The sequence below is a fragment of the Populus trichocarpa genome, chromosome 6, assembly GCF_000002775.5.
Source record: "Populus trichocarpa isolate Nisqually-1 chromosome 6, P.trichocarpa_v4.1, whole genome shotgun sequence".
Lineage (NCBI taxonomy): Eukaryota > Viridiplantae > Streptophyta > Magnoliopsida > Malpighiales > Salicaceae > Populus > Populus trichocarpa.
This window is the reverse complement of record NC_037290.2, coordinates 12,350,294-12,375,629: the sequence shown is the minus strand read 5'-3', so window position 1 is coordinate 12,375,629 and position 25,336 is coordinate 12,350,294. Positions and strand designations below refer to the sequence as shown.

At 33.6% G+C, this 25,336-nt stretch overlaps 2 protein-coding genes across 3 annotated transcripts; one reads left to right on the top strand and one right to left on the bottom strand.

The window, feature by feature from the left end:
- The first annotated feature begins 230 nt into the window (after positions 1-230).
- On the top strand, positions 231-13,547 carry LOC7497596 (myosin-17). 2 transcript variants are annotated; one of them, XR_002982435.2, is made up of 39 exons: positions 231-560; positions 1,567-1,695; positions 2,026-2,169; positions 2,300-2,445; positions 2,516-2,672; positions 2,781-2,839; positions 3,318-3,477; positions 3,581-3,730; positions 3,806-3,942; positions 4,048-4,194; positions 4,376-4,477; positions 4,563-4,620; positions 4,720-4,821; positions 5,016-5,053; positions 5,137-5,263; positions 5,350-5,520; positions 5,961-6,092; positions 6,231-6,340; positions 6,460-6,520; positions 7,117-7,294; positions 7,891-8,096; positions 8,275-8,394; positions 8,501-8,599; positions 8,682-8,903; positions 9,591-9,730; positions 10,063-10,180; positions 10,266-10,316; positions 10,418-10,498; positions 10,694-10,864; positions 11,018-11,173; positions 11,252-11,458; positions 11,687-11,824; positions 11,914-11,984; positions 12,065-12,164; positions 12,246-12,302; positions 12,386-12,442; positions 12,550-12,630; positions 12,769-12,859; positions 12,970-13,012. XR_002982435.2 is itself a non-coding variant. In XM_024603442.2 (39 exons), the coding sequence occupies exons 1-39, from the start codon at positions 558-560 to the stop codon at positions 13,091-13,093; spliced, it is 4,593 nt and encodes a 1,530-aa protein (XP_024459210.1). In that variant the 5' UTR covers positions 232-557; the 3' UTR covers positions 13,094-13,547. The 2 variants fall into 2 exon arrangements, 1 of the variants encoding a protein (XP_024459210.1); XM_024603442.2 differs by having other exon boundaries at positions 232-560; positions 12,777-12,859; positions 12,970-13,547.
- A 6,579-nt stretch (positions 13,548-20,126) lies between these two features.
- LOC7484646 (glycerophosphocholine acyltransferase 1) lies at positions 20,127-23,233 on the bottom strand. Its single transcript, XM_002308237.4, has 8 exons — positions 23,036-23,233; positions 22,864-22,950; positions 22,560-22,617; positions 22,370-22,470; positions 22,046-22,141; positions 21,866-21,959; positions 20,988-21,228; positions 20,127-20,855 (listed from the first exon to the last, which is right to left on the bottom strand). The coding sequence occupies exons 1-8, from the start codon at positions 23,126-23,128 to the stop codon at positions 20,492-20,494; spliced, it is 1,134 nt and encodes a 377-aa protein (XP_002308273.1). The 5' UTR covers positions 23,129-23,233; the 3' UTR covers positions 20,127-20,491.
- Positions 23,234-25,336: the final 2,103 nt, after the last annotated feature.

The window sequence follows — 25,336 nt, the reverse complement described above, 5'->3', positions numbered from 1 at the left end:
TGCAGTAAAAAACAGTGAGTACATGTCCGAAAGACAAACATGATTTGTAGTCTTAATCTCCTACTAATGTCGGTTTTACCTAAGAAAACATAAAAAGAAACCACTGTTTGTGCGCGACCACGAACGGCCAACTAGCCTCCTCCCTCACTGGACCCCACTTGACCACTAAGACAGAGAAGCTTACAGCTTGGCCTTGCTTTCTTTTCTTTTTTGTTGTATTTATAAGCTTCCATTAACTTGTCTCATTTTCTTTTTTTTACAAAATCCAGAAATACACAAACCAGCTACTGAATAAATAAAACCAAAAAGCATTATTATTATTGTTATAATATTTTTTTGTTTTGCTAAAAATTCTTCAAAAACTTTCGGTTTGCTTCTTGTTATCGCCTACCTCCTTGTTTCTCTTCTTCAAGATTGATTGCCGTTAAAGCTTTATACTCTAAACAACTACAAGTCGTGCGTGTTCTTCCGATCCGACTCACTGATTACTTCCTCTTCTCCTTCACTCGGTCATTAATTTATTCAATGAGTTAAGAAGATCGCAGTATAGGATCGTCATGGTAGGTTTAAAATAAAATTTATTGTTCTTGTTTTTGGATTGATTGATTTCTTAGTTTCCTTTATTTGCCAATTAGTTGAATCAATGGATTGCAAGGAATTTTTTTTTCTTTTATGTTTTTTAATAATTCTAATTTGTGTGACATATGAATGGAGTATGATTTGTGATTTGAGTTCTTCGAAACGTTTTTTTTTTTTTTTTTTGAATTTTTGTGGCCGAGCAGGAATGGATTATGGTTCGATTTAAGCTAGTTTAAATAACACGCATTGCTAGATGATATGCTAATCCTAGAATTAATAGATTTTCTTTTGTTTTCATTTTTGTTTTGTTGAGGGGGGCACATGAAGCGGAGGTGGTAGTTAGGCATGGTTTGTTTCCTAAAAATAAATACGGGAAGCTTTTGTAAAATATGATTCTTGGAGACATGGTTTGTTTCCTAAAAATATGGAGAAATAATGGAAGATTATTTGCATTTCCTAAATACATGGATGAACAGCTCGAAATAATATAGTTTGTTCACCGTGCACGGTTCAAAACTAGCCTATTTCATCTAATCTTGTGATTATCAGTTAATCAATAATTCTTGCTGCATAGCTTGAAATGTGGGAAGTTTTTCTTTTGGGGGAGCGGGTTATTATATTGTCAACTGTAGATTTGACTTCACATGCAACTCTTGGCAATGGTAGAAATGCAGTTAAAACAGCATGGCCATCTCTGTGGCAATGCTGGGCTATAACTGAAATTTGGAAATTGTTGCTATCCGCTTTTTTCCATTTCTCTCTCCCATCATAGGTTGGTTAGTTCATAGTGGAAAAGTAATTCCTTTATTTCTTTAGTTGATGTCTTGCATGCTCGATATGCCGCAAAAATCAATTAACATAGCCAGCGAGGACATTTTTTTTTTGTCTCTAATCACCTCTAGATATAATTATTATCTTTTTAGATATCTACGATGTAAATATCATGCTATGCATTGCTGTGTATGCCTAATGTGATCATGTTTGCAGGCTACAACAGATAACATTATAGTAGGTTCTCATGTATGGGTTGAAGACCCTGTTTTGGCATGGATTGATGGAGAAGTTCTCAGGATCAACGGTGAACAAGTTCATGTTCAAGCCACTAATGGGAAAACAGTGAGTTCATACTAGCTTGTGTGTCATGTCTATATGAAGTATGGAGTAATGCAAATGATATCTCCTGAGAGACCCAACAACTCTGTGATTGACATTTATTCTGTATATAGAATCTGCAATCCCACATAATCAATTCACTAGTTTATAGATGTAAAAATTCTTAGCAATTAGTAAACTTTGGAGCTGATGTGTAACTTCAATTTTAATATCGGTTGAGATTTTGCTTCATTTTGTCATTGTCACACGGAATTTCCTTGTATCCTGTCCCTCTTAATGTCTCTTTCTAATTACAGTCCTATGATTCTCAAATTACTGGAAAACTAATTGCAGGTTGTTGCAAATATCTCCAAAGTATTTCCAAAGGATACCGAAGCTCCTCCTGGAGGTGTAGATGACATGACAAAGCTGTCATACTTGCATGAACCAGGAGTTCTGCATAACTTGGCTGCAAGATATGAACTTAATGAAATATATGTAAGACACATTCTGAAATTCTCTTTCTAACTTAGGTATAGAAGTAAGCATTGAATTGGGAAGTTCCTGGGAAAAAGGACCCAGATTTTATCCAATCTGCTCAATAAATGTCCTCTCATATGTTCTGCAGACATACACTGGAAATATACTGATTGCAATAAATCCATTCCAAAGATTACCACATCTGTATGATACGCACATGATGGAACAATATAAAGGTGCTGCATTTGGAGAGCTAAGCCCTCATGTTTTTGCAGTTGCAGATGTTGCATACAGGTAACTTCCATTTATTCTATCCGACCTCACATTTTCCTTGCATTTTTTCTTAATTCTATTTTTATCATAGGCAAATGATCAATGAGGGAAAGAGTAACTCGATTCTAGTTAGTGGAGAAAGTGGTGCTGGTAAGACTGAGACAACAAAGATGCTTATGCGGTATCTTGCATACATGGGTGGTCGATCAGGCGTGGAAGGGCGAACTGTTGAACAACAAGTGCTAGAAGTAAGATGAAGGGCTTCTCTTTCTATGACTATGTTTTAAATCCCTTGATTTTCACCATGTAGCACGTGTTCCCTGACATGGTGTTTCTGTTTCATTGAAAATTTTCAGTCTAATCCAGTTCTTGAAGCATTTGGTAATGCCAAAACTGTTAGGAACAACAACTCCAGGTGAGTACTTGTTCACTATTTGGGTAATTAAATAAAATAGTGATTTTTTATGTGATCTTCTCTGGAGACATTGAATTATAAAGAGAGCATCGACTCAAAGATTAATGAAGAATAAGTTGAAATAATTATGAATTTAGCACCTTGTTTCTTTTTCCTGAAGCAATGCTGGAAAATATAAATTTGATAGAAGAGTGATTATTTGAATGATTGTAGACTATAAATATGATCAGTGGCATCACCTTTCCTTGTTTTAGAACACACTGTTCTTCTGATTTAAATGAATCAATGGTCCCTTTATGGTCATACTGACTAATGTTCTTCTTCAGTTCTAAACTTCTTCAGTTGAACTTCTTTTTCGTTCTGATTTAAATGTGTTTTTGAATATATGAAAAATATTGTTCAGAGTGTTTTGTGCATAAGTTAGTCAAGGGAATTGGTTGATATTTTCTTCTTTATTTATCTTGGTATCACAATGCAGTCGATTTGGTAAATTTGTTGAGATTCAATTTGACAAGAATGGGAGGATATCAGGAGCAGCTATACGTACTTATTTACTTGAAAGATCTCGTGTTTGCCAAGTTTCTGACCCTGAAAGAAACTATCACTGTTTTTACCTTCTGTGTGCTGCACCGCTGGAGGTACTCATGCTTTATGCTTGTATTGAAATGAGTGCAAATGCTTAGTACTTCCTGTGCTTGTACTTTCAAGTGCTTATTGATTGTTTTCCCTGTGAATTTTCAGGAAAGAGAGAGGTATAAGTTGGAAAACCCCAAATCATTCCATTACCTGAATCAGACCAACTGCTATAAGTTAGATGGAGTAAATGATGCTGAGGAATATCTTGCCACCAGAAGGGCAATGGATATAGTTGGCATTAGTGAGGAAGAGCAGGTCAGTGTTTGCGTTAGCTTTAAAAAATGATGTGCTCTTGCTCATTTCACACATTTTATACACCATCTCTGCCAGGAGGCGATTTTTAGGGTTGTAGCTGCCATTCTGCATCTTGGGAACATTGAATTTGCAAAAGGAGAGGAAATAGACTCATCTGTTATCAAGGACCAGAAATCTAGGTTCCATCTCAACATGACAGCAGAACTACTAAAGTACAACTTATTTATTCCCTTTATGTGTTCTGGTTCATTTTGTGATCTTTATTACATATGCTGGTTTTGCAGCATAAACATCGAGTAATTTATGGTGTGATGTAGGTGTGATGCCAAGAGCTTGGAAGATGCATTGATACAGCGTGTGATGGTAACACCTGAAGAGGTTATTACAAGAACTCTCGATCCTCTTGCTGCGGTTCTTAGCAGGGATGCCTTAGCTAAAACCATTTATTCCCGCTTATTTGATTGGTAAAGGGTCTACCTTCACAATGCTCTGTGTGTGTATATGTGGAGTTGCAGTTTGTAATTTTTATCATCATGAAGAATAAAATAAAGAGAACTAAAATATTTTTGTCCACTAAACCGGTGCTTGTTCTCAACCACATTTGCAAATATTTCAGATTTTAACAACTTACTTATTTTGCTGCAGGCTTGTGGATAAAATTAACAATTCTATTGGGCAAGATCCAAACTCAAAATCGTTGATTGGAGTTCTTGATATATATGGTTTTGAAAGTTTCAAGTTCAATAGGTAAGCCTTTGATTTTCAAATATTATTTGCTATATTGTAGTATTTTTCCATACAGCTACAGCTGACTGTTTGTCATATTATGTAGTTTTGAGCAGTTCTGTATCAACTTTACAAATGAAAAACTTCAACAGCATTTCAATCAGGTTTAGAATTTTTTTGACATAATCCTCGGTCACTCATTTGCATTATATACCTTGCTGTGTTTTAATATATGATGATTGTCAACTTGTTATTATTTGCAGCATGTATTTAAAATGGAACAAGAAGAATATACAAAAGAAGAAATCAACTGGAGCTACATAGAATTTGTTGATAACCAAGATGTGTTGGATCTGATTGAGAAGGTCTTTTACTTTTTCTTGACATTGTGTTTCATTTCTATAATTTTCATTTGTTTGAATGATATTATGCTTGACAGGGCACTGAAGAATCCGTGGATCTGTGTCCAATTGCAATATATTCTTTCATCCATTTATGCCTTGTCCCGTTCTCTATTTTATCTCTCATAGTGTTTACTGTCTTGTACAATTGTTTGCAGAAACCTGGGGGTATCATAGCACTTCTTGATGAAGCCTGGTATGTAGCTAGTATTTGATTCTATGATTTGAAAAAAAAATTGTTTGGCTGGAGACTCATGTACTTATAATTGCTTCTTACAGCATGTTTCCTAAATCTACACATGAAACATTTGCTCAGAAATTGTACCAGACATTTAAAAACAACAAGCGCTTCATCAAGCCTAAGCTTTCTCGTACTAGCTTTACCATATCTCACTATGCAGGGGAGGTAAAACAGTTCGTCTTTATATTTTTTGTTCAATTTTCTTAAACTTCAATCGATTCTGAAATACTTATTTCCTTTTCTCCTTCCAGGTGATGTATTTGGCTGATCAGTTCCTAGACAAAAACAAAGATTATGTAGTGGCAGAACATCAGGATCTTTTGACAGCTTCCAAATGCCCTTTTGCAGCTAGCCTATTTCCTCCACTTCCAGAGGAATCTTCAAAGTCATCTAAATTTTCTTCCATTGGGTCACGTTTTAAGGTACGAGATGATTTACTTTCTTCTCAGTTTTCCTAGATTGAATGAAGTGACTTGTTGTAATCAATGAACTTATTTTCTGAAAATAAGAGCCCAATGGTGGCACCTACTTGTTGATTATGGAACAAATTTATGATCAATGGCAATGCAACGGTGATAAAATAACCATATCAACTTGACATGCTGCAACTGAAAGTTAATAGAGAAATAACCACTTTGTGAAATCCTCAATAATGTAGCATGCCAATCATTTTGAGGAACACTAAAGTACTGCTAGATAGATGTGCACCAAACCTGAAGTATGATGGTGCTCTTTGTCTCACCATGGCTGTAAGATTCACTTTTAATGCATTTAAATTGCATGCTTGCTAGTTTTTAATAAATCTAGTGCTGTTATACTTTTACTCAATTTTTTTAGATATAATATGTTTTAAACACTGCAGCTACAACTCCAATCTTTGATGGAGACCTTGAATTCTACAGAGCCTCACTATATCAGATGTGTGAAGCCAAACAATTTACTAAAGCCTGCAATATTTGAGAATGCTAATATTATCCAGCAACTACGCTGTGGTGTAAGTATAATCAGGCTATATATTTTATGTAATTCTTTGTTTGACGTGCTTCATTTATTTTTTCAAATGAACAAGTTTAACCATTATGTGCTGCAATACTAACCATTAAAGTAATTGTGAAATTTATTTTTCATTTAGGGTGTTCTTGAGGCAATTAGGATTAGCTGTGCTGGGTATCCTACAAGGCGGACATTTTATGAGTTTCTTCTCCGTTTTGGTGTTCTTGCTCCAGAAGTTTTGGAAGGAAAGTAAGTCATAATTTGAAGTAACAAAAAAAAATTCTTCATACCTCTTGCTTTAGCACTTCCTTTTCCTTCCATGCAGTTCATTATTTTTCTGTGTTTCCTGTTGTCTTTTTCCTATACAGCCATGATGACAAGGTTGCTTGCCAAATGATTTTGGATAAAATGGGATTGAAAGGTTATCAGGTAATGATATTATCTCTTTTAATTCATCATCCTTGAATCTTTCTGCAGCAGGGATATAATTTGCCATACCTATCCCGGGCATTGTGATAAGACTGGTGGAGAGGGATAAAATGTATGAAGGGATGAACAGAGGGTTATTGAGCTTCAAAGCTTACAATGGTATTCAGTTGAAATTTTAGGTGGCCTATGCAAAATAGGATTGCAATTAGTATTTAAGTTATGTTAGGTGTTCCAGGGAGAGATGACCAGGAAGTGATTGCTGATTACCATCACATTTGTACATGTCCTGTCATTAACACATTATGGGATAAGCAGTGTATGATGCCCAGATGAAATGTCCCATTCTCATCAGCATGGGATTTAGGAGTTTCACTGGAATCTCTGAATCCTTAAAAATGATAACTACCGTGAAATACTTACAATCTGCATGTGTATGTGTGGAAACCTGTTAGTAAAAGTCCCCAAATTCTTGTTTATGTTATGTTTCTTGGTATTTCCTGGATGCTGTCAATCTGTACATTGTCTTTGTCTATATTGCATCTTGCCAGTGGAATTTACAAGTTATCTTACCATGTTCAACATGACTGGTTTTGCAGCTAGGCAAGACAAAAGTCTTTCTCAGAGCAGGTCAGATGGCTGAACTGGATGCAAGAAGAACAGAGGTACTTGGAAACGCAGCTAGAACCATACAAAGGCAAATCCGCACGTATATTGCACGCAAAGAGTTCATTTCATTGCGTCGGGCTGCCTTCCATTTACAATCTCATTGCCGAGGTATCCTCTTAACTTCCTTTGAAACCAAACTTGTTTGTAACTGGCTTCTGATATTATTTACTGTGTTCATTTGTTGTACATTAAGTAGAGACAACATAGTCCAGTGACAGACTGTAGACACATGTACCCAGGTTCATTCATGTTTGAATTTGGATTAAAATCACCAGATGTCCCTGTACCATACGATTTGGTCAAATTAACCCATCTTTATAAAAAGGCTATAACTGACCCTTCTACCTCATGAATTGGAGCATTTTAGACTTAGTGATGTCAATTGACCAATTGCTGGTGTGCATGTGTTTCTTTTTATTTCTTGCAAGTTTTATTGCATCTGTACAGAAACAGTTGTGTGCACATGCACATATAAGACAGGTGAGTTATGAAATCACATATAAAATCATCCATGATGCATAAAGTTTAAATGGTTCGTGAGTAAATATTTTTCTATCCAATCACCCTAAATGTATTGTTTATAAGGTTACTTTTTACACATAGTATATTGGTTGCCATGACTGCACATCTTCAATTTCCACCGCTGTTTTTAGCCACAAAAATCCTGATGAAGCTACACCCTTGTTTTTTGCCATTAATATTAGGTGTATCGGCCCGCATGCTATACGAGGGGTTGCGGCAAGAAGCAGCAGCTTTAAAAATTCAGAAGAATTTCAGGCGACACACTGCCAGGAAAGCCTACTTGACTCTATGTTTGTCAGCGATCTCTTTGCAGACAGGCTTAAGGGCAATGACTGCTCGCAATGAATTCCGATTCAGAAAGCAAACTAAAGCTGCGATTATTATCCAGGTCCCATCCTCACACCTCTTGCAATCACATTCTCCTATAGTATATAAACACAGCTGTTCAACTCTTAAAGAATGCTGGCCATAAATTTCTGTTATTATACTTGGAATCAAGTTGACTTTTATTCTTTTTAATTTGAAACTGAGTTTACTACTTTGATGATTTTCTTGGTGTCTATCAGGCAAAATTGCGTCACCACATAGCATATTCTTATTACAAGAGACTTCAGAAGGCTGCATTAGTTTCTCAATGTGGTTGGAGGCAAAGGGTTGCCCGTAGAGAGCTTAGGAAGCTCAAAATGGTTAAATCAAATTCCTTATGTTTTTTCTTTTTAAAATACTTTTAAGGTGACTAGTGTTATTTTAGAGGGAAAGATTCAGATAATACTAATTAATATAAGTTTTCAGGCTGCAAAGGAAACAGGGGCCCTTAAAGAAGCAAAAGACAAATTAGAAAAGCGTGTAGAAGAATTAACATGGCGATTGCAGTTAGAGAAGAGATTGAGGGTACTGTATTTTCTTTGATATCAGTGCTGGCAATACAAACTGCACTGGGCACAATTTCATCTGGTGTTCATTTGAATTGCAGGCTGATCTGGAAGAGGAAAAGGCACAAGAAATTGCCAAGTTACAAGATGCTTTGCGTGAGATGCAAATCCAAGTTGAAGATGCAAATGCCAGAGTAATCAAAGAACGAGAGGAAGCTCAGAAAGCAATTGAAGAAGCACCTCCAATTATTAAGGAGACCCCTGTAATAGTTCAAGACACAGAAAAGGTTGAATCATTAACAGCTGAGGTAGAAAGTTTGAAGGTAAGCTCTTTAATATGGATGATCATGGTAGCTTTTTCCCCAATGTATATTTATATCTTTTCTTATCATTTGCATGCATCTTATAAGAAGACTATCAGGTGGTTATTCTCTTTACTACTGGCAATGATGAGAACTTCTTCCTATTACATGACTGATGACTGCAAAGTGAACTTCAAAAACCATGTGTTATTGTAGAAATCCCTCCCTTGAAACTAATTAATCTTTTCAGCTTGTTGCTTGAAATACTCCTGCATGTAAATGTTTCCTGGGATCTTTTTGTGGATTTTTTTGGAGTTTGTGCATCTTCCTATGCAGTATGTTTGCATGTGTCATCAGCTCTTCACTGTTATGTAGATCAACCTTGACCTGCAAGAAACTGCAGGCTGGCACATGCTAATAGGACTACCTAATTTTTCTCAAACACCTTCCTTTTTATATTTATAACATTTTGAAATAGTGAAACTTTAGACCTATCCATCCCTGTTACCAACTTTTCTGATAAAATTTGTATGTGTTCACTGAATTTAACAAAGCACATGGGTTTGACTGTGTTCGAAATTTGACAGATGAACCTGTTTTGTGTGGATATTTTAACATGATAAAACAATTTTTAAAACATTAATGATAGCTAGAACATTGCTTTTGTGGATGCTATTGGGACCTGAATAAATTTCTGCAACCGTTCAGGCTTTGCTGCTCTCAGAAAGACAGGCAGCAGAAGAGGCAAGGAAAGCTCATGCAGATGGTGAGGCTAGAAACTCAGAATTGGCTAAGAAACTAGAAGACGCAGCGAAAAAAATGGATCAGCTTCAGGAATCAGTCCAGAGGTTTGTGAATGCATCATGGAGTGGAACTGGTTGGATATTAGTACTTATGCCATATGATAGAATTGTATGTATGCCATTGATGATCAGCTTATCCCTGATTAAATTAATGCAATCCTTCCGTTTTCTTGTCTGCCTACTTGACATCAGCCTTCATAACTTTACCCTTGTAATGCGATACTTGTGTTTGCAAGTGGGTACTTTTCTCATAGCTTATAGTCATCCATTTGATTTTACCTGTGTCCGCGCTTTGCATGCACACATGTTCCCCCCTCCTCTCCCTCTCTCTAGATTTTTTTTTTGCTTTATACATTAAAGGTTCATTTATATTGCAGGCTGGAGGAGAAACTTTCCAACTCAGAGTCAGAGAATCAAGTGCTTCGTCAACAGGCACTGACTATGTCACCAACAGGGAAATCTTTGTCTGCACGACCAAAATCAATGATTATCCAGGTGGAAATGGAATTTTCATCTGTTCTTTGTCATAACATTGTGATCTAAAGGGTTCTAGAATTTCATGTTATTTATTAAATTGCAGAGGACTCCTGTGAATGGGAATGTTGCAAATGGAGAGGTGAAGGTGGCATCGGTGAGGGGAATATTTTTTTTTTTTTGATAGATCAGCTACTGTAATGTATTCAGATTAAGGCTTTGTTTCTAAATTCTTTCTCTGTGGACTCCATATCTCAGGACATAATTCTTGCTGCATCAAATGCTCGTGAACCAGAATCTGAGGAAAAACCACAGAAATCTCTCAATGAAAAGCAGCAGGTAAGTGGCTTTTGGCAAGTAAAGCACTCATTTTATTGATTTCTTAATCCAGTAATGATGTAGTAAACAACATTAATGAGAGATGGTAAAATGCATTTTTTTGTTCCATCGAGGACCAAGGGTCATAATCTTTGATACCTCTAAGATCTTAACCTCTTGCTAATTCTTTTCTTGCCATCTGCATTTTTGATTCAGGAGAACCAGGACCTGCTGATCAAATGTGTATCACAGAACTTGGGATTCTCCGGGGGGAAACCAGTTGCAGCCTGTGTCATATACAAATGTCTTCTTCACTGGAGGTCATTTGAAGTTGAAAGGACAACTGTTTTTGATCGTATCATTCAGACAATAGCTTCTTCCATTGAGGTAAAGTATCATCTTTTGGGTGTTCAAATATCAGATTGCCCTTTCTTTTATACAAAATCACAATATATTGCCTTCTGATTTTGCTTTCACCTCAAACTAGTTGTAAACTGACTAGATAGGACTGATGTTGGCTACCTGTTTATCTTATCGAAGGTCCCTGATAACAATGATGTCTTAGCCTACTGGTTATCTAATTCATCCACATTGCTGCTGCTGCTGCAACACACACTCAAAGCAAGTGGTGCTGCTAGCTTGACACCACAAAGACGGAGAACATCATCTGCTTCTCTTTTTGGGAGAATGTCTCAAGTAAATTCGTGTTTTATAGAAGTGTCTTGCATCTTCTTGTAATTTTTTTTCTTTTTTCTAATTGTTCTTGCTATTCAGGGGCTAAGGGCATCTCCTCAGAGTTCTGGACTTTCATTTCTTAACAGTCGGGGGCTTAGTAGACTGGATGACTTGCGACAGGTTGAGGCTAAGTATCCAGCATTACTTTTCAAGCAGCAACTTACAGCCTTCCTTGAGAAGATATATGGAATGATACGAGACAATCTGAAGAAAGAAATCTCCCCACTGCTTGGGTTATGCATTCAGGTTGTTTCTAAGCTACTTCATTAAGCATGATTCAATAGTTACTACTCTTGGTAGCTTTTTAAAAAAATTAAGCTTTTTCCACATGCCCTGGGATGTAGACAGGGAGTGCCCACATCCTGAAAGAGTGGATGACTGACCAAAGCGGGCAACCTGTGTTTGTGTGCTAATGAAATTTTTTTTGGGTACATTGTGCTTATGCAAGTTAAATATATTTCAAACATTGTACAGGCACCAAGGACTTCCAGGGCAAGTTTAGTGAAAGGTCGCTCTCAAGCTAATGCTGTTGCTCAGCAAGCTTTAATTGCTCATTGGCAAAGCATCGTCAAAAGCTTAAATAGCTACTTGAAGACAATGAAAGCGAACAATGTGAGTTACAATTCTATAGAGGATGTAATAACAACTATGGAACTGTTTTCTTGGAAAGGTATCATTCACATTGATAATCTGTTTTTCAGGTACCTCCCTTCTTAGTGCGTAAAGTGTTCACTCAAATATTCTCTTTCATCAATGTTCAGTTGTTCAACAGGTAAATACATTCAAAACTCACCCCCTCTCCCTCTCTTCCCATGAAAATTATGTAATGCCTTGCTTTATGCGCACCTGCAGTCTTCTTTTACGGCGCGAGTGTTGCTCATTCAGTAATGGAGAATATGTAAAAGCTGGTTTGGCTGAATTAGAACAGTGGTGCTATGAGGCAACTGAGGAAGTGAGCAGTCATAATGTTTTTCAGCTGTGGATTCCTTGCAGTGCTATGTTATTTGTTTACCAAGTATCTTTTTATTTACAGTTTGCAGGCTCAGCTTGGGATGAATTAAAGCATATAAGACAGGCTGTTGGATTCCTAGTAAGAGACTGGATTTTTAGATCTTTCTCATTAATGAGTATTGCCTGGTTTACTGACCATCATCCTTCAATATCACTACTCAGGTCATACATCAAAAGCCCAAAAAGACCTTGAATGAAATAACAAAAGAGCTTTGCCCGGTCAGTGCCTCTTCTCTTTATGATCTTTTCTTTTTCTATACTGGATCTTATTCTCGCATCTTTTTTTTATAGTAATCAAAAATATTTTTTGGTGTCTGCATTTTCAGGTGCTGAGCATACAGCAGCTGTACAGGATCAGTACCATGTACTGGGATGATAAATATGGCACCCATAGCGTGTCTTCAGATGTAAGTTGCTCTAAAGTTGGCAGAATGCTTTGCTTTTGTGTTGTCAGTTGAAAATGAATTAAACTGGTTTATTTTCATTCTTGTTATTGTTGTACACTCCTGTGAGATATACACACTTTTTTTGTTCTAAAACTATAGCTATACAGGTTATATCTAGTATGAGAGTTATGATGACAGAGGATTCGAACAATGCTGTTAGCAATTCTTTTCTTTTGGACGATGATTCAAGGTAGAATTTTAATTTCTCTTACATGCAACAGCAACATATTTGTTGTTTGAACTTAAACAGACATGTCCTACGATCCTTCTGTCCTTAGTTACAGTTTAATTGTCATGCAGCATCCCATTTTCTGTGGATGACATCTCCAAGTCAATGCAACAAGTAGACATAGCTGACATCGATCCTCCTTCAATAATTCGTGAAAACTCTGGTTTCGGGTTCTTGCTTCCACGCTCTGAGTGATGTTCTCTGTGGGGCGTCAGGGGGATTTGCTGCACAATGATGTGCCAAGAACTGTGCATAAACTCATCATGCCAAGACCTGTGCATATAGTTTCACTATCCGTCATCATCCATGTGTATAATAAATATATATTGCGTTAGTATCAGGGTACCATGTTTGATGCCTGAGTCGATTCATTTTTTTCCCTTGTGTTACAGAAACACAAGGGAGTTTTGTTAAGAAGCCATGTCACATGTGAAGTGTGATAATGTGCAAATTATAGAAAGAGGCAACGGTGCCTCGTCATTTCTGAGGCCTGCAACAGGTCTCCATTTTTTCATTTCTTTATACTTTTTTTTTCCCCTTCAGTGAGGCTTCCTTCATTATTGTTATTTGTTGGGTTTTGTTTGAGTGTAACTGACTGACATCAGCAGCATTTTATAGGCCATTGTACGAGGAAACAATTTGAATGTAAGTCGTTGTGTTCATGTTTTTTTTTTTTTAATTTTATTTTGTATCACAAATTGCTGTCTTACCTGTGCAGAACAGAGTCAGCAAATCTTTTGCTTTGGTTTTTGGGCCATGTCGAAAACTTCTGCCTTTGAGAACTATTTTTGTGCCTGCCTCTGTTTTAAAGAACTTTGCTAGAATAGCAACTTAACATGGCCAAAACAAAATTTAAGGATCGGAGAAATTTTGAAGGAAAGTGAAGATAAAAAAGAATGAAAATTTTCATTTCTATTTATTTTTAAAAAATTAATAAAAAAACTATAAAATTGGGCTACACCAAGCAACCATGAAAGCACCTGGCTTGTTAAACTAATTGAATCAGAGATCAAAATTACAAAATATATTAATGGTTAGGTAAAAGGGTAAATCACTGTAGCAATTTGTAATATCAGGATTTTGTTTTTGTCCTCAATTTTATTTTAATTGTAGTTTCCTATATTGAAATTAATGACCGTTTCTTAATATTTATTAAGAAAAGAAAAAATTCAACAAAAAAAATCAAATTGTAGAACAAGAAGAAAACTCATGATTAATATCAATTTCTCTAGAAATATTTTTGTTAACTCTACCTACTTCATTTTTTTCTCTATGGTTACTGTAATAGAAAAAAAAATCAATCTTAATGAATTTCATTTAATGAAGGGGTTTCATTTAGTGTTTTCAAACTTTTATCTATCTTGAAAAGGTAAGTGAAGGTCAAGAGATATTGTTTTTTCCTCGGTTTGATTTTGTATTTTTAGATCATTTTTTGTATGTTTTGGGTTGATAAACTGGTTTTTTGAGGTTTTAAGGGTGTTTATTAGATGCTTTTAGATGAAAATTGGTTGAAAATAAATTTTAAAACCAATATTTTTCACCCTGATTTTTCAACCACCACTATGGTGGCTGGATTTTCAGCAAGCAAACCCCACAACATTGGTCCAATTTGAAAAAAAAATAAAAAGGAATAGGCACAGACCTGGGCTGGAAAGCCCACACACCCAAGCTATGTTTTAAAGGCCCACACATGCTAAGCCACCTAGGCCAACATGCCTGACTTATTTGTTTTTTTCCCTTCAATTTTATCCTTCAATATTTGATTGTTTTTTAATTGATCTTCATAATTTGTTTAAGATTATTTTTTTATGGGGTTATCGCGATCTCAAATAAATATTTTGATATTTGGTTGATTCTCAATTTTATGAGTATCTATTTTTGTTGTCGTATAATTAAAATATATATATATATTTAAAAAAATAAAGTTATTAAACCCAAGGAAGTCTATGACTTAGATCGTAGGTTTGACGGGTTGACTTGAGTTGATTAAGAATTGAGCTTCATAATTTGTTTTGGTTTACTTTCTATGGGGTTATCATAATCTCAAACTAGCATTTGATTGGTGTTCAATTTTGCAAGTTTTTGTTTTTATTATCATATAATTAAGTAAAAAATATATATATATTAAAAAAGTTATTAAACCCCGTGGAATCTGTGACCCAAGTCGCAGGTTTGATTAGTTATTATTTTTTTATCCTTTGATTTTTTTCATTTTTATCATTCAGTGTTGGATTTCTATTTACTTTTTTTAAAAAAAAATCATTCTTCAATATTTGGTTGATTTTGAAATGGTCTTTATAATTTATTTTGGTTTGTTTTCTATGGAGTTAGTGTGTTCTCAAACAAATATCCTAATATTTTGTTGGTGTTCAATTTCATAAACGTCTATTTTTGTTTTTGTATAATCAAATAACAAATAGTTTTTAGAGCTAACAATTTTTAAGAGGGGAGAGGGAGAAGTTTTAAACCTGTAACTCTTATTCTCATATCCAGAGGAAATTATTGTCACAAAAGATTGAGAGAAGAGTAGAGAGGGTATTATGGGAGTGAAAGCTTTCTTTACAAAAAAAAGAAGAAGAAGAAATAAAGAAAACATGTCTAATCAAGAACATAACAGAGAAAAATAAGAACTTAAAAAAAGATCAAGAACATAAAAGAAGAGAAGATTTGATCAAGAACTTGTTTAAGGGAGGGTCAATTGAGTTCAAAAAATAAGGTAAAGTGTCTGTTAAACTTAAATAATGTATATTGGTGTTAGATTGTGGGGTAGAAAGCAAAATCTCTAATTCCTGTTAAAATTAAGGTTTATGAGAAATTAGAGAAAATATGTTCTTTGCAAAGATTACACGATATAACCTTAAGATAAGATTTAATTAGTAGAAATAAGAAAGAATTTTGAAGAAAATTTTTGGGTAGAAACCCTAGAGAGATTTGACCAAGACAAGGATTTCTTGGTGTGTATTCTTGTTGAAATGTATGCATTATTAATGTTAAGGGAACATCTTTGATGAAATACAAGTAGTTAAGCATAGAAAGAGATTAGTTTGAGTAATAAGTCGTTTAAAATTAAAGAAAAATCTCTAGAATGATAAGGGGTAGGTTCATCCAATTTAGGTTATGCATGAGTAATGGTTCTTTGTTTGAATTTGAGAACAATTATTGTTGAATGAACCTCATTAGTGTAATAAATATGACTTCTTGTATGATGTTTAAAGACTTGAATTTCTTGAATTTCTTTTTATTTTAGAGTTAGGGAGATTGAGGAGAAAACGTATCTTCTTAGGAATTAACAATATTTATGAAATTGTATAATGATTTAATAAATTCTTGTTGTAAATTTTAAAGGGAAATCCCTTAGGAAAAGAGGGAAAGGGAGGTTCGACCAAAATGACCACCAATGGAAGAGTACATTGTTGTATTAAATTTCTTGATTTTTAATAATAATTGATTATGGAGAAGTTGATTCTTGAATGTAAGGTGAAAGAAAGAACTAAGTTCTTGGATTCTTGAATTTCATGATCTTGAATGGCTTTTAAGAAAATCATTATACATGTAAATTGATTAATCAATATGTTGTAGAGCTTAATTATTTGTAAATAGTAAAGGGAATTGAAGAAAACTCTTGGAAAAAAAACCAAGGGATTAATGTTGGCTAAGATGATTATGATAATTTGATGTGTTATTTTGTATGTGATTGGATGATATTGTTTGTTGGGTTTGAAGTTGTATGTTTTGAAAGAATTGTGTAAAGTGTATTGTGAGATTTGGGGGTTGAGATGGTGACCCATTTTAGGTGAACCATGACTATAAATCTAGTTATAATATGTGTGTTGATGGTTGATTCAACACTCCAATAAAAAAAAAGAGACAACCCCAAATTTGAGAGAAAGGAGAGCCGAATGGAGGGTTTTTTGGGCATAAAACTTGGGGCTGCTATAAAAGCCCTAAAAGTGATTAATTAGGATTTGTTTTGGCACCCTAAGAAGATGAAAATAAGAGCTGAAGTAGCACCTTTAATTTGGAAAAGTTTTAAAACTCTTTGATGACCAAAATTGTCTAAAATAGAGTTGTTGTGATAACCGTATTGCAGGATGTAAGGGTGCTGATTTGGGAAGCCCCAAAGGTTAATTAACATGGAAAAGTATGTGGAAAGAAAAACATAATGCATGTGTGCATGTAATTAGCTTGCATGAAGATATTATTATGCTTAGAGAAGTTTTAGTGCTGGAAACCTTAAGCATAAGGTGTGAAAATATAAAGGATAAAATTCATATGCAATAAGTACTTAAATTATTGAAAATTTTAATATTTAAGGAGTGTACTTAATGTATAACTTTGTGTGATGCATGTGAGGCACCAATTATAGGACCCTAAACAAGCAGGATTGAACTGGTGAGGGAATCAGGTAGATGTTTGTCATCTCATTTTTTTTAATTTTTCAGTATTATATATAAGTTTCAATTCTTTAAAAAGTATATTGATGATGAGTTACATGTTTTGTGGTAATGCATTGGTAAAAGATTGATGAAATCATATTGTAATATGTATCATGAGAATTGTGTTGCGGTATAGTAGCCAGCCATATGAGGGGGGTTGGGATTGATATATGATAATTGTCAAGTTGAATGAATTTTTGTATGGAAGCTAACTCTAAGAAGGGGCTTAACTTGTAAATAGGTATTAAAAATACAAGTATGCATGGATTATATTCATGGAAGCCAGCCACATGAGTGGGGCTAGGGTTGAGGTCCCTCGAATGACATGTTGGATGTGTATTTTACGTTGAGGAGTTAGCCATAGCAGTGAAACTCTAAATGGTTATTTCGGGTCGGCCTTAAGGAATGAGAGCTTGATTTTCTTGTATCAGCCACAAGTGTGGAGGGTAGTTGTTGAATAATAGTCAGTTGCATGAACGGAGACTGGAAAGATGCTAGGTATACATCTTCAGCATAGATGTGGGTGAACAATGATTACTTGTTGATTATGTTATCGGACCTCTAAAGGGTGATTAAAAGGGGTCTCAGAATAGAGACCTGTATGCTTAGGGCTACTTATTGGTGTTAGTGTAAGAAACACCATTATAGGCCTATGCCTTATAAAAACAGCTAACCAAAAGATTGGAAACTATGTACTTTATATTGAATCCTAGAGTTATGTGGATAACTAATCATTTAAACGCAAGAATAAATATGTTAAGATGTTATGTTACTACTAATAGTTGGTAGAGGTAATGTGTATAGTAAATAAGGGTAAAATTATGTTGAGAAGCTAAAAAGTTTGTAAGTTACATGTGTATATGTAAGAAAATATCATTGTTGTACGTTAAATGGTTAATATTGTATTACAAAATATAACTATCATCCTTATTGCTTAATATGTTTTATTTTTAACAGGTTCATCATATACACCATAAAACTATATAACTTGACATGATGATTAGTTATAGGATTTCCTAAATGTTTTTATCTAGCTATAGGATTTCCATGCTTATGTTTATTTTGATAATCTTGAAGGATTTTACTAAATAAATCATAGAATTATTGTGGTTTAATATTATTCTTTTTATTATGAAGTTGTGATGATGATGACATCAACTTTATACCGTTAATACAAGAATTTATGGTTTGCTTTTCTATTTTAAGCATGTGATGTTGATCTTTTAAGTTTATTGGTCTTACATGGTATTATTTTATTTGAATTGATTGTCTTTTAATTTCATGGCCGGTTATGTTAGGGTTAGGGGTGAATATGTATTCACTAGGGTTAAAAAAAATTAATTTCATGTTATTTTGGTGGTGTTCCACTAGTTTTAATGTGTGACCATTTATTATCTATGTAGAGGTGTTACATAGAAATTCAAACCATCACAAGAAAGTTTGCATACAACAAGTCCTACCTATAGATGATAAGGAACTTTTTTGAAATAAAAATAAGCTTCCAACTCTATTAACCATTTAATAAATTTTTACTTTGAGAATCTCCCTTCGTAGAATAGAATCTCATCAGATTTAGGAATAGATAGGGGGTTTGACCTGTCTCAAGGTAAGTCTCCATGCAAGTTTCTCTCCTCTTCACGATCCTTGTTTGTGTTACCTATTATCCAAACTAGATCTGTTATGGTTTGCTTCAAACAATCAATCCTTTGTTTTCAAGAATCTAGTTTTTACTCTTAAGCCCGCACAACACCTTGTAGGGCCTCTACTCTTTCATTGTGAAGTGAGTTGCTAGCATCTCCATCCATCAAATAGGCCAACCAACTCTAATACCAATTAACATGACGAATAACGTGAATAGAAACTATAGTTCTCAAGCCCTATTGTTGCAAATCTAAACTCTAGAAAAATTTAGAAAAAACTATGGTATTTTATAAAATATAAATAATAGTCTGAATCTGAATCTTCATAAAATAAATTAGATATTCCTATCTTTACTAATTCTAAACCTAGAATCATTTACAGGAAATGATTACTAATTAAAACTTATCTAATTAATAGAATCCATCTAGCATTAGAATTTTTAAATCATAAAATACTAATTAAATTGAAAATCCTAATCTAAATAGAAAAAAAATTCAAATACAATAAAGTAAATTAAAAAGAATCTCAAATAGTAACTTTTAAGCCTTTCTTGATCTCTGATATCATGAAATCTCGATAGAAAAAGAATTTTCAGAATTTTCTATCAAAATTGCAATTTTGATCTAATAGTAAGATTAAAAGTTATATTTGATTTATTAAATTATATCTTGAATTCTTTATAAACTCCTTCAAACCTACAAATCTTAATTATTAATGAAATAATACAATAAACATTATAATATTAATAATATAGAAGAGATATCGCCCACATCAATCTTGTATTACGATAATTAGTACTACAAAATAATTATTAAATTCTTAGTTAGCAATCGTTAGACTTTCATGATTGTAAAAGAAACTTTCCAGTAATGAAATTTATCATCATTTCAGGTCATTTATACAATAGCATGTTTGGTTAAATATAATATGAAACTAAATGTTTCATCATTTAAAGAATTTTATCTAATTAATCCATTAGTGTTTAATATGCAAACATAAATCATGTTCAATACATTTAGATGATTGTGAATCATACATAACATGAGAAAAATTAATAAAATAATTTTTAAAAGCTTTCTTAAAAAAAAAAAATTTTAAAAAAAAAGGCGAACTCCATCCAGGGATTAAAATGAATGAGCTTGGGCCTAAAATGAACATAATAAAAAAACCATATTGTGATATAAAATTCAAAGTGAGAATATGGAAAGCTGCTGCACTCTCTCTAACCACAAGATTTCCTCTAACTGCTACCTGTGACACTAAACTTCCAGACATGGAAGAAACCGCTCAGTTGGATGAGGAGTCGGTTTTAACTTCTAACACAAAATTTACGTTGTGAATATACAAAAAAAGAAAAAAGAAAACAAGAAACGAAAAGAAAAGTTTAGAAATCTTGAAAGCCTTCGAACCTACGTGATAAGACAACAACCTATATAAGAGGATTGTTGCCGATTCATTTTTAAAGTACAATTTCAACTATTACGCAGCCGAGATTTCTCCATGAGTTTTATCTCTGTTAGGACCCGTTCACCTCAGCCGAGATTTCGGCCTTCATTGCATTTTCCACCACAGTTGATGATTGGTCTTGCTCAGGAGATACTGGCTGCATTTCTGATTTCTTCTTCTCTTTGAGAATCACCTGCCTCGGCATTACCTCTAGTAGAAAGCTTCCTCCATTCCATGCAGCTGCTGAAATCTTGAGTATTTGGAAAACCACATGCAATTCATAGGACAAGAAGATGGGGACTGTGAGTGCCATGGTTGCCACAGTAAATATAGCTTGCAACAGAGTGTACATTAGTAGGCGGTGCTGGTCCCCAAGCAAACCACTCAATTGCCACCATATATTGTTTGCTTTCTGGGCTTTTTTTGATAGTTCCCTGTCAGCCAAAAACAGCAATCAGAAGAAAGTTCATAAAGTAGACAAATTACGATTGTATGCACAATAAAAGCCGACGCATATAGTTAAACCAAATGTGTGCAAATATCCATGTTGAAAGAGAACTCCGAACCTGTAAGAAGTCATGACTTCAGGATCTCTTAAGAGCCTCTGCCGACGTAGGACATCGACAATGAGAAAATAAAGAGCCTGCCACAGGGTATAAGCAAACAAGGGCACCCAGAACAACCATGTCATCAGGTAGGATTTGTCTTCCACTCCATACGGCCATGAGACTCTGCGGGGAGTTTCTTCTTGATGCATGGCTTCAAAGGTTGCAGGATTCCACCACCGAATAGTGAAGAAAACCAACCCTTAATGGAAAAATACTTGTCAATTCTGGAAAGCAAGTGATGATTGATCAAAAAAATTAAACTTGCTAATTCATTTAAAAGGGCTCCATTAGCCAGTCCATGCTGGTTTCCAAGAAAAATAACAGCTGTTCAGAGCTTGAAGTTTCTCTTGTTCATTACATTTATCAATAGTTGAGGGATGTGATTTCAAAACTTCATATAGGTTAAAAAAATTTGACAAGTCCTTTCCTAGGTCGAGACAAAATGGAGCACATTGATCCAGTCGCTAATTAATAAGTTGTTTTTTGATCTATAAACTTGAGATGACAAAGCATAATGAAACTGGCATGAGTTATTTGGACTCTGTAAGAGTCACATTGGTCACTCCACCATCTCCCAGTTTGGTATTTTCATCTTTACCCGTCCAGAACGCAGCAGAAGTTCAAAAGAGATAATATAGAAAAAAATTCATATTAAAAGACCACTAAGAAACCACAAAACATAGGTGAAAATAGATTTACAATGACATTTTCAAATGAAGCAATACCATATTTGTGATTTTTAACTTTCCAATCTTTATTAACACGTCAATATGCATGGTTTCACTTCCTTAAGATGTGTTCTAAACAAGTTGACCTAGAGAGAAGGACAATCTCACCAGGTAGAAGATGTATCAGGGCACTAACAAGTTTGTCTACAGAACTAAAAACCAAGCTGCAACGCCAAACAATCAATGCCCATGCCAATGGTCCCTACAGCAGCATTTAAATGAGTGAGAAGGACAAAGTGAAACCTCCAACAATTAAAAGGTTGAGTTACCACCAGCATATTCTCTTACTTCAGCAAATGAGAAGCAAACCATGAAAAGCTTTTCATTCTTTGGATATAAAAGGATGTCAACCAAGAATATAGTATTGGCATAATAGCAAAAATCCTGAAACCCAAAAAAATGATGTCAATTGATCACTTGTCAGTTCTTGTCAACCTAGTAGGGAAATAAACTTAAAAAGGCAAAGGATTTGTGATTAGATATCTCAATTTTTTTAAACCTCTGCAAATCACACTACTTCAACAAGCGTACACAACTTGACAGAGCGGTTAACTAATAAAAACTTCTTGAACCTGTGAGAAGTAACAAAAAATAGACAAGAGAGCAGCATACCAGAAGATAATAATGCGATTTCTTGAACCGATAGTATATCCACCGAAGAGGAACAAACGTGACATAGAAGAAACAGTACGCATAAGGAAAATCTTGTGGCCCTGAACATTTAACAAACAAATAACAAAGTAATTCTTCAAAACAACTGAGAGTAACAAATTCCATAATCAGACAGTATATTATTACTCACTCGCTCCCAGAAGGAAGCAAAACCCCCCGAAGCCAAGAACACCAAGAAGATGAGTCACCTACAACGACAAAAAAAAAGAAAAAAGAAGAAGCAAATCAAGTTGATATCTTTTGCTGTGAACATGCTCATATAATAATAATAAAAAATACCATAGATCACAACAAAAGACAAAAGGGAGACACAATTTCTTTTCTATAGCAAAACCAACCAATGTTTATATGAATTGAAAAAACCAGACTTTCAAGTTTCTTCAATGAAAATCCAACCATGGAATGAATAAAATAAAGCTTGCAAAAGGGCGAACCTTGTTAATAAAACTTTCATGTTCCCCGGCTTGTTTGGCAATCTTAACAGCCTGTTTAGACAGGATCTCTTTCGTTTGAGCCACTTTCTACACCAAAAACAAAGTATGCCGACAACGTCAAAACAATCAGAATCACTAAAACCAAAAAGAAAAACAGAGATTTGAATGTTACCTTAGATCGGTCCTTGAGCCTCTGTTTGACATTTTCAAATGAATCCCCATTTGTTGTGCTTATTTCCTCCACATGCTCTTCGTTGTTCGACATTTTTCTGTTACTATTTGGTTTCTTTCTTTCTTTAGTATTGAAAATAAGGAGAGAGACAGAAAGAAAAAGGCGAAGAGGAAAGGAGGTGCTGTTATATGGAGACACGGCTTGTTTAGTACGGTTTGTTGATTCGCAAGATATTTTTAAAGTGTTTTAAATAAAAATATATATTTCTTAGATTTTTTTATTTTTAATATTAATTTATTAAAGTTATTTACATTAAGACTATTAAAACAATATCTCAAAAAATATTAATATATTAATAAGAAAAGCATCTTTCTTTTTAAACTACTGCTTTTTACTCTAATTATTAATGATAATTTATATTTGAGATTAGGGATCTTCTTTCTGCTAATCGCCACTTATTATTCTTCGAACAATTATATCTTGGGTAAATTAAGGATCGTACTTTTGCTGGAATGTCCCGCTGCCTTGCCTACCTCGTACTAGTTTCGCTACCTGTGTTTTGCTGGAAGGCTACACTATTTTTATTTTTATTTTGCGCAAAAAAATATAACTAGTTGCTGTAATAGTGTTTTATATATATATATGGCTCAGGTTATATAATCAATTAAGTTGAATAAGCTCACTTTATTTTAATTAAATAAAAAAAAAGTAGAAAATGACAATAGATAAATCAAATTAAAAAAAGAAAAGTAATTAGGATAATCTGGAAAAAAATTATCAAAAGTGAACAAACGATATATCTAAATTCATATCTCATTGAATACAGAAAAATAAAATATGATAAAAAAAAGAACATAAAAAAACCGATTCTGGTTAACCCGAGTTAACATGATAAAATTATAACTCTAGTAATTAAGGCAGAGTCAACCTGAGATATTCTGTCAAACCCACAGTCCAGATCATGAGATTGGAATAACTTGATTAAAAAAATAAAGAGAAATTATAAAGCTTTTTAAAAATAAAATTTGTGTTAACTTTTTAAACCAATGAACTAGGTTATTAGATCTGTAGCATCTTATCTGAAAAAATCATGAAGTTTAATTTTTAATTAATCAAATATTGAAGGATAAAATTGAAAAAAAAAGAATTTCAATTATAAAAAAAGAATTAAAAAAATAACAATTAAAAGAATGAGGAACAAAATAAAAATACAAAATAAATTTTAAATTTGATTGAAAGGTAAAATTGAAAAACAAAAGTCAATTTAGCAAAAGAACCAAAAACATTAAAAGAATGAGGATCAAAATTGACATTAAAAATAAAGAAAAGTATTTGATTGAAGGGTAAAATTGAAAAGAATAATAACTCGTACAAAAAGGCCAAGAAAAAAAAATAAAAATAAAAATAATGAGGATGAAATTGAAAAACATAACACCATGAATTTGGATTGAAGGATGAAATTAAAAACCAATAAAACTTTTACAAAAAGACAGAAAAAAAATTAAAAATAAAAAGAATAAAGTCCAAATTGAAAATTATAATATTTGGTAAATTGAGATTGAATGATGAAATTGAAAACAAATAAAAATTTTACAAAATAAAAAAGAAAAAAAATAAATAAAAAAAAATGTCAACAACAAAAAGAGTTAAGCTATAATTTTTGGGGGAGGAGAGAGAAAAGAAGAAGAAGAAAAAGACTCATCAGCGACAAATCAAAACTAACACCGACACTTTAGTTTAAAATTTTTTATTTTTAAAGGCATTTTGGTTGTTTCACTTTGCTTTTTAATTGTTTATTATTTTTTATATTTGGTGAAATATCAAATTGTCCCTCAACTAATATTATAATAACAAAAACATCATTGTGAAAATACAAAAATACCTTTTGAGGCCATTTTTTTTCTTTCTAATAGTAATATAGTCATTTTCATTGTATAATTGAGATGAGAGAAGAATTATTTTTCCCCAATTAATTTAATAACAACTAATGACTTATGTGAAAAGATTTTAATTTCTTTGAAAACTAGTGTTAAAGTTTTGAAGTGGAGGAGAAATATTATCATTATATTGTTTCAGTGAAAAATATCTCTAAATTTGAAGATAGAATGTTTTTTCAATGTAAATTAAATTCTTTTAGTTTTTATTATTAATTAGCAGTGGGGTCAAATTTATGTTTTTTTTTAAATGTTTTTATGAGATATTTCTTTTGTTTTTATATTGTATGTTTAATGCGGTTGATTTTTGTAACTCTTGAAAGCTTAGCTCGTGAAGTGAGTTATGCTCGTGAACAAATTAAGACTC